We start from the raw sequence: 10,043 nt of genomic DNA, 5'->3' as shown, positions 1-10,043 counted from the left end.
CAAACAACTTGATTTTTATGGAGAAACAAACAAAACAAATAAGTTAATCATAAAAAAAGCAACGACTCTTACCTTTTAACCGTTTGAAAAAGCTATTGATAAGATGCACTAGATCTCTCTAATCTTCTTGTCAAGCGTCTTGGTTTTTTAGAGTTTGACGTAGGTTTTCTAGTTTGACGTATACATATATTTATACGCTTAAATTTTGATTAAAATAATAAAAGATTAGGATAAATCTGAAACAGTTCTTATTATCAATGAAACAATAATATATTTCAATCGTTATCAATAGAATATTTTCTTCACATATGACATACCACGTTTATATGTGGTCGTAGTAAAGATTTTTGAACATGTTACGGCCATGTTATTTGGTTATAAAACTGCATATGTATGTATATGTGATCAATTCATGTATCAGCCATCTGTTCTCTTTTCCTCCTCTCTCTTCATTAACTTTATACTAGTAATACTTTCTCTCTCTCTCTCACGCACTTTTTCTTTGCAACACCACCATTATCCCATACATACATGCTTCCACAAGACTCAAACTCCATAGCATGGGATTCTCACGGTGGATGAGATCTCCGACTCACTCTACTCACGCCCTTCACTCCTCACCAAGCTCACTAATCATTACTTGTATCTCAAGAAAGATCTCCAATGACACCAAAGTTCCTCGAACTCACTCCATTCTTCAAGCCCGTCCGTTAAAGGACTCTTTCTTCCTTTCTCTCTTCCAACGATGAACAGATCGTATTCATTTGCAATAGATTCAACAGTTCTCATGTCTGAGACGCGTCATTCACTATTTCGTCGGTGAAGATAAGGTCGGCACCGGCTAGAACGTTGCTCTTCACGTCTCTGAGCAGTTCTAATGAACAATGCGTAGATGTGTATTGTTTTATAAATAGAAAAAGAGAAAAGAAAAGAAAAGAAAAAAAATCACTTTTAAAACTCTTCCAAATATCACTATAGGAGGTGTGATTTTCAACATGTCAATTTTAGTTATAATTTGCTTTTGAAATCATCTGAAATCGTTTTTAGAATAATTGTATTATGAAATCCCAGTTTTCCAATAACATGATATTTGAAAAGATTTTAATAAATGATTAATTGAATAACGTTAGATTTGGAATAATTTTAACAAATAGTAGATGCAATAAGATAGAATTTTAATAGATTTTATAGAATCACCAATCCAATAAGCAGAGATTGTTAAAAAAATTAAAATCATCCTAAATCACTGATTCAATATGCCCCCCTTAGTTATTCTTTTCATGCAAACCAAGTCACACCATTCATCTTATCATCATCCTTTTGCTCTGTGATTGAAGAAATCTTATCAACCAATCACACCATTCATCTAAAACGTTCGTTGGTTTTATGTAATTGTTGCAAAATATATCAAAAGAAATCTAATTAAGATAAATGAGACACTAGACCAAAAGATATAACATAGTGAGTTTTTTATGTTATTGTTGCAAAATATATCATCGCCAAAGTTAAAAGATATAAATATTTGTATCTGTCTTCACGAATATAACGGCACAATGATAATGAAGGAACTTAACACACACACACACACACAAATCTAGATATAAATTAATATCTTTTAACAAAAATGAAAGAAAAGAAAAAGAAGGAGAAAGTAAAAAATTGAAAAAAAGAGAAAAAAGAATGAAGAGGCAGAGGGAAGTCACGAGAGTGGAGGAAGAGAAAGGCAAAGGCATGGAAACTTACACGTGATGTGGGCCTTGACGCACCACGTGTTTACGGCCCATTTTCTTCACGCCTATTGGCCCACCCTTTATTACGTTCCATCCTCCTTTCCTTAGAAAAACGTGTCACCTACAAAAATATCTTCTGATTTTAACGGTCGTATAAAATAAGCAAAATATATAGAGTTTCAATGGCGTAATCTATTCAAGTATGAAATATATGCATAGCTCAAGTTGTTTTTGATGTTTTGATTCTTGATATATATGTATCCAAAACTAAATTTACTTAAATCTCATTAATTATAAGCTTTTTTTGGGGTAAACATTTGATAGCATATGAGTTTACCAAAAAATCTTATAAGAGCCATATTAAACTCAAATTTATTTGAATACTATATATATAAATAAAGCCATAAACTCATATACTAATACGAGATGGCAGTGATCGAGATCTTGAAATATTATATAATGGAGAAAAGAGCCGAGGCAAAGAGACGGGTGAGACCGTTTTTGCCATCGAGAACCACACTTCTCTTCTATGCTTTCCCCAATAAAATCCATTTTTTTGTCTATTTCTTTTCCATTTCTTTAATACGATTATTATGCTTTAAGCTTGATTAATTAGTTTAAAAAGAGTAATTAGAAAGTAAAAAGAGTTTCGTCGGCCGGTGGAGATTTTTGAAGAATGTTAAACCGATGATGCCGACAAACAAACTAAATAGTTAAACCGATTAATGTGTTATCTCAATCGTCGTCGATTGCATGGTATACCAATCTTATCCTCATTATCGATGAAATCCCAAAAATATTATAATGAAGTGGAAAATGTTGATGTCTTACGTTCATTTTCAACGAAAATGATATTATATAGTTTGTTCTTATTATTATTTATCAGGTTAATATAATATTTGCATTATAATAATTTTATATACGTAGAGAGAGTTTCAAAATGGTTCAGAGTACTTCACAGAGTATATATCCAAAAAGAAGGGCAAGTGATGGATGCATCTGAGAAACAAGTTTGGATCTCGTGAATCACTTCACATCAAATACATCTCTATTAAATATTTTGTAGAGTAGTGAATACAAACTAATGTGATAATAGTACTTATGCTTGGAGACAATGTGCAACTCCTGAATCGAGACGCTACACCTACATGTATAGAGATGTATAGATCTTGGAATCTTCTTCATTTTTAATATTTTTTTGCTTGCATGTACTACCTTAATTACTCTTGTCGGAACTCCCAACCTAAACTCAGTCGTTGCATCTCGTTTGTATTTTGTTTTAATAGTATCTATTTCATGCATTGGACAAACATTATTTTCTTGGCACGGCGGTGAAATAACAACATTATCGTAAACGAAGCTATCTGTATATATATTTAAGACAAAAATGTATATATAAGCTTTTGAACGATCTCAATATACACATACAAACGAACTGACACATTAAACTAGTTTCAGAAAGTGGTACGGTAAGCAAAGTAGGAAGCTAGCTAGTTACATTGGTTTTTTTTTACTATATTATGGATACTCTTTTTCTAGAGAAGTAACACGTCGATGCATATATACTAATTGTAAGGGTTTTTTTTTTGTTATAACCAAACGATATGCTAATTTGTTTGCAAAGTGTGCAAAGGGCTTAATTAATTAACGTAAAAAATGAGCAGACAGGATAAATTAGTTTGGGAAGCGAGAATCACGCTTCAATATAGAGACCGAGATTGAGATGTATAATGGAACCAACCAGCCACGTTGAATCATATCACTCCTATGGATTTGTTTTTGGCTTTATTAATTCAATTTATCTTTATTTTTCATTCAATCTATTTACAGTATAAGTTTATTGCTTTATTGGTCATCGCATTAATTCTCAAACAACGTAATAACAAGGTATCTCTCTAGTCCATGTGAGCATTTCAAGATGACTGTGTATATAAAGTTCTGTCGAGAAATTAAAAACGTACAAAAAAAAATGGTTTTATTGTGAAAATATCATGTTAGTGTAAATAATGGGTTTTAAATTTAATTTAATACATTAAATGTGGTAACTAACTCAACTATATTTGTTTTTTTTATCGTAGCTTAAACTACATATAAAGATGATGGCAAAAAATATACGTACCCTTTCATGTAGTATTAGTGTTTGCAATAAACTCAAATAAATATATCAACTAATGTGAAGTATAAAAATCAATGGCACTAAAGTAATATTCATAAATATAAAGTTGTATATACAGCCTTTAACAAAAAAAAAAAATGTACAAATCTTTAATTTTAAAGAACAAAAACGAGATAGTCCTTCAATCACTTTCGAAACAACACGTTAACATTTGAATAAAATGCAAGGATTTGTCTCTTTCTCCTCTACCAAAAAAAAAAATACGTTAACAATTTTTTTTTAATTATATATTTATATCTATTATTCATGGTATTTGTGATAATTTCTGCATTTTCCCTAAAATTCTCTGTATATTAAAAGGAAAAGGAATTTACCCACAATTGTACTCAACACATTTTTTTGTTTACTATTTTATTTGCCAAACACTTTTAGATACAAAATATATAAACTTATTGTAATAAACTTAATTGTCTCAAAGTTTACTTTTTCTTAAACTAGAAACAAAAAAATCTAAGAAACCATGAATATTATGTCATTTTAAAATGAAGTATATTATGTAACAATTTTTTAAAAAACAATTAACCAATAAAAAGTTAAAAACACTGTAAACTACAAATAATCATAACATATTAGATAAACATAAATTATGCATAAATATTGGAGGATTTTTAATTAAATGAAACAAAAATATAATAACATAAAACATCTAACATATTAAGACACAGGGAGTATTATGAGTTTGTAGTTATCAATATTAACTCAAATAAACTAATTAATAACTAAAATATGCAATTTATGAAAAATATACATATAATTATTTTTCATACCTCTAACTATCCTCTTTTGGGTGACTAATTACATTGTATTTGGCCTAAATAATGAATAACGCCAAAAAAATTTCTAAGTTCTTCCTCTAAAAGAAAAGCCTTTTTGCCCTTTTTCAACATACTTTTTGGTTTTACTCTTTACACTTTTGTTTTTCTTACACATAAAAAATCATAATTAACTCAGCACATCAACAAGCTCCAAGACCAAAACAATGTAACACTTTTTATCTTTTACGGTTGGCCTAAACCGACTGATTTTATTATACACTATAATCGGTTCAGATGGTTCTTGTAATAATCAAAAAGATCCGTAAATGATTTTGTACTATTTATATCCTTCTTTCTCGTTTAGTGTTCACAAAACTTATCAAGAACTAAGCTAAAGAGGGTTGGTTCTCTAAACCCCTCCCTCTCTCTCTCTCTCTCTCTCTCTCTCTCTCTCTCTCTCTCTCTCTCCTTCGTTACACCACAGTGTAAACTGTTGAGTGTTAGACTAGAAACTATGGCTTCTTCTTCTTCTTCATCTCTAGCTTTTTCTCTTTCTCTTCTTCTTCTAGCTTTAATCCTCTGTTTCTCACCCACCCAATCCTCCAAAACCATCGGCAAAGGCTACCGTTTGGTCTCTATCGAAGAGTCTCCTGACGGTGGCTTCATTGGTTATCTCCAAGTCAAGCAAAAGAACAAAATCTACGGCTCTGATATCACCACTCTTCGTCTCTTCGTCAAGTAAGCATTCACTAACAAAATCCTCTGTTACGCACCCTTACACTAACACTACACACTCTTCTTGATTTCTGACCGTTCGCTTCTTGTTTCTTACAGGCACGAGACAGATTCACGTCTTCGTGTTCATATCACTGACGCCAAGAAACAACGATGGGAAGTTCCGTACAATCTCTTCCCTCGAGAACAGCCACCAGCGGTCGGGAAAGTCATCGGAAAATCAAGAAAATCTCCGATTACAGTTCAAGAAATCTCCGGATCAGAGCTAATCTTCAGTTTCACAACAGATCCGTTCACTTTCGCCGTGAAACGTAGATCTAACCACGAAACACTCTTCAACACCTCAAGCTCACTAGTGTTCAAAGACCAGTACCTAGAGATCTCGACTTCTTTACCCAAAGACGCATCACTCTACGGTTTAGGTGAAAACTCACAAGCTAACGGTATCAAACTCGTCCCTAACGAGCCTTACACTCTTTACACTGAAGATGTTTCAGCTATTAATCTCAACACTGACCTTTACGGTTCGCATCCCATGTATATGGATCTGAGAAACGTCGGAGGTAAAGCTTATGCTCATGCTGTCTTGTTGCTTAACAGTAATGGTATGGATGTGTTCTACAGAGGTGACTCGTTGACGTATAAAGTCATCGGAGGTGTTTTTGATTTCTATTTCATCGCCGGACCTTCGCCGTTAAATGTGGTTGATCAGTATACTCAGTTAATCGGACGGCCTGCTCCAATGCCGTACTGGTCTTTAGGTAATGTTCATTTATTGCTCTGCTTTTTTGGTTTTTGGTTGTTGCATCTCTCTTTTATTGTCTTAATGTTTTGTGGTAGCTAAATAGGATTAGTGATTCTGTTTATGGTGTTTAAGTATTAGTTAATGTCTTAATGATGAGTGTTAGTGTTAATTCAGGTTCCTATAGCTTTGACTTTAGTCAAACGAAGAGTCACGTGAAAATAGATTGTGTGTATCATTCGTTACTCGTTAGTACCAAACCCGAGTCATTGAAACTAGTTAATTAATGTTCCATTAAAGTAGAATTAGTTTTGTTGATTCGGTTTTGGAATGCCACATGTTTTATTGTAAAGAGTACTGTTACTGTATCTGATTTTTTTCTCCGACACAACTTTTAGAAAGCTTTAGCCCTTTTTTTGTGGGATATTGCAAATAGTGAAAAGTGTCGCTATCTAATTATGGGTGTTCCAATTAAAAGATAATATCAAGAAATGGTCTTTGCTTTCCTCTTTTGTGATCTTCTTTTTTGCCTTTGGGTGGGTTGAAAAATTGAATGCGGTTTTATTTGGTCCTTACAAGATCTTAAAATTGGACCATTGTAGACATGGACCACGGTTTCTTGAATTGAGTTGAAAGTAATTGCGAATCTTGGTTTTGGCCATGTGATAGATTTATATAGCCCATCCATCTTTGATTTATACTAATCATTTATGTATTAATTTTGTGTTGTAGGGTTTCATCAATGTAGATGGGGATACCATAACTTATCAGTTGTTGAAGATGTGGTGGACAATTACAAAAAGGCTAAGATCCCTCTTGATGTGATTTGGAACGATGATGATCACATGGATGGTCACAAAGATTTCACTTTGAATCCTAAGACGTATCCTCGTGCTAAGTTATTGGCGTTCTTGGACAAAATCCACAAGATTGGTATGAAGTATATTGTGATTAATGATCCTGGTATTGGTGTCAACGCTACCTACGGTACGTACCAGAGAGCCATGGCAGCTGATATTTTTATCAAGTATGAAGGAAAGCCTTTCTTGGCTCAAGTGTGGCCTGGTCCGGTTTACTTCCCTGATTTCCTTAACCCTAAGACGGTTTCTTGGTGGGGCGATGAGATCAAACGCTTCCATGATTTAGTCCCCATTGATGGTCTATGGATTGACATGAACGAGGTGTCCAACTTCTGCTCTGGTTTGTGTACAATTCCACAAGGGAAGCAGTGTCCGAGTGGGGAAGGACCTGGTTGGGTTTGTTGCTTGGACTGCAAGAATATAACCAAGACTAGATGGGATGATCCTCCTTACAAGATCAATGCTACTGGAGTTGTAGCTCCTGTTGGGTTCAAGACTATTGCCACTAGTGCTACTCATTACAATGGTGTTCGTGAGTACGATGCTCACAGTATCTACGGATTCTCTGAGGCTATTGCGACTCACAAGGCCTTACTTGATGTTAAAGGCAAACGTCCCTTCATTTTGTCTAGGTCTACCTTCGTTGGTTCGGGTCAGTACGCTGCTCACTGGACTGGAGATAACCAAGGAACGTGGCAGAGCTTGCAAGTTTCTATCTCAACCATGTTGAACTTTGGTATATTCGGAGTTCCAATGGTTGGTTCTGACATTTGTGGATTCTACCCTCAACCAACAGAAGAACTCTGCAACCGTTGGATTGAAGTCGGAGCGTTTTATCCATTTTCAAGAGATCACGCTAACTACTACTCCCCAAGACAAGAGCTTTACCAATGGAACACAGTTGCAGATTCAGCTCGTAACGCTCTTGGTATGAGATACAAGATCCTTCCTTTCCTCTACACTCTCAACTACGAAGCTCATATAACTGGTGCACCCATCGCTAGACCGCTCTTCTTCTCGTTCCCTGACTACAAAGAGTGTTACGGCAACAGCAGACAGTTCTTGCTTGGAAGCAGCTTCATGATATCCCCTGTTCTTGAAAAAGGCAAAACAGAGGTAGAAGCATTGTTCCCACCAGGTTCTTGGTACCACATGTTCGACATGACTCAAGCAGTTGTGTCCAAGAACGGGAAGCGTGTAACTCTCTCAGCTCCTTTGAACTTCGTGAACGTTCATCTTTACCAAAACACTATATTACCAATGCAACAAGGAGGGTTGATTTCCAAAGACGCCAGAACAACACCGTTTAGCCTCGTCATCACTTTCCCTGCAGGAGCTTCTGAAGGTTACGCCACTGGGAAGCTTTATCTAGACGAAGACGAGCTTCCGGAGATGAAGCTAGGAAACGGACAGTCCACGTACGTTGACTTCTACGCTTCTGTCGGAAACGGGACTGTGAAAATGTGGTCGCAAGTTAAAGAAGGGAAGTATGCGTTGAGCAAAGGATGGGTGATTGAGAGAGTGAGTGTTTTGGGACTTAAAGGAACAGGACAAGCTACTGATATTCAAATCAACGGTCGTCCAGTGACGGAGAAGATTGTGGTAAGCTCAAAGGAGCATGCTTACGTGATTGGTTTGGAAGATGAAGAAGAGGAGAACAAGAGTGTGATGGTTGAGGTTGCTGGACTTGAGATGTTGGTTGGTAAGGACTTCAACATGTCCTGGAAGATGGGTATGCATTAATTTACATGTGAGAGTTTGGTAAATTATTGGAGGAGGAGAATGAAGATTATATTTAAGAAAAAAAGTATGCTTATTCTTCTTTTACATTTTCGGATTAAAAAAAAAAAAAAGAATAGAGGTTTGGTTTTTTAGATTGTGTCTGTCTCTTTTTTATTAGAAGTTGTTTTTAGTCTGAATAAAAATTGGAAGCATAAGTATTATTATTATCTTTGGCCTTTGACAATAGCTTAAGTTAGGTTTGTGATTATATCCTGACAATGGATAAGCTTTTGTGAATTCCCAAAAATATATCAGACTTGAGAGGACCATATATGTTTTTCTGACGACATATACAAAATCGATGCACAGAGAAATTGGGACTTTCGAAAAAGTCATGATTTCATATGGTTTGTGAATTGTTTTCACACCTTTCAACAAGGTTTGGGCTTTAACGTTAGGGTCAAACAACAACACTCGTATACTTATGGAGTTTCAGGACCGGACAACAACTAATTCGGATCCATAAAACACATCTAACAATAATACTATTACTTGATCGTACAAGGCTTTGTTATATTACTGATCACTGATAGAATTAGGTGATCAGACTTACTGATCGTCAGACTAACACTTTCCACAGTAACTGTGAGATAATAACTTGACAACAATATTATTATATGTATCTCAACATTTACTACTCCATGTCCACAATTTATCTGTCGAAATTGCATATTGTGTAACCAACTCAACTCACCATTAAATGTCGTATAGTTATGTTCTAATTCTTGTATCCTTGTGTCATCATCATGTTGATATGTTCTTACACATTTCGTTCGCTTAAATCTTCGTACCTAAGGAAGGATGACGCAATCGCTTGAATATGTCATGTAACGGTCGAATGAGAAGGTTTTTCTCATACCCAACCATTGGCTAACATAAAGTAGCATACTAGCATAAATTATTAAACTTGTCGCCCTCTTGATGGTCTATGTCCTTATCAGAAAAACACATGCTAAAATCTTGTAATAAAAACAACAGAATCTAACAAAAAGTTAGGCGAAGATCTATGAGACTCTCTCTCTCAACTAATTCCAAAAAGCCTAGGTGAAAAGTCCAGCCCACAACAAAGCCTCTACGACTTTTAATATTCTCATTTGCTCATCACACACACACACACACACACATGGATCAATAATTTTATCATACTACTGTTTGCACCCTTTTGACAAGTCGTTATTGTAATTAAACTTAGGTATTAGTTTAAATTTCTGTAGCTAAAGAAGAAGTGAGAGACTGTACATAGTCATGGTTAGAGAGGTGGGG

At 34.9% G+C, this 10,043-nt stretch overlaps 1 protein-coding gene across 1 annotated transcript; it reads left to right on the top strand.

Annotated features, from left to right (window-relative positions):
* Positions 1–5,060: 5,060 nt before the first annotated feature.
* Positions 5,061–8,949, top strand: LOC17894865 (alpha-xylosidase 1). Its single transcript, XM_006300538.2, has 3 exons — positions 5,061–5,399; positions 5,496–6,157; positions 6,871–8,949. Exons 1-3 carry the CDS (start codon positions 5,176–5,178, stop codon positions 8,739–8,741), a joined length of 2,757 nt encoding a protein of 918 aa, XP_006300600.1. The 5' UTR covers positions 5,061–5,175; the 3' UTR covers positions 8,742–8,949.
* Positions 8,950–10,043: the final 1,094 nt, after the last annotated feature.

Source organism: Capsella rubella, unplaced genomic scaffold (genome assembly GCF_000375325.1).
Source record: "Capsella rubella cultivar Monte Gargano unplaced genomic scaffold, Caprub1_0 scaffold_2, whole genome shotgun sequence".
In the NCBI taxonomy this organism is placed as follows: domain Eukaryota; kingdom Viridiplantae; phylum Streptophyta; class Magnoliopsida; order Brassicales; family Brassicaceae; genus Capsella; species Capsella rubella.
The sequence above is the reverse complement of the archived record's forward strand: the minus strand, read 5'-3'. Positions and strand labels throughout refer to the sequence as shown.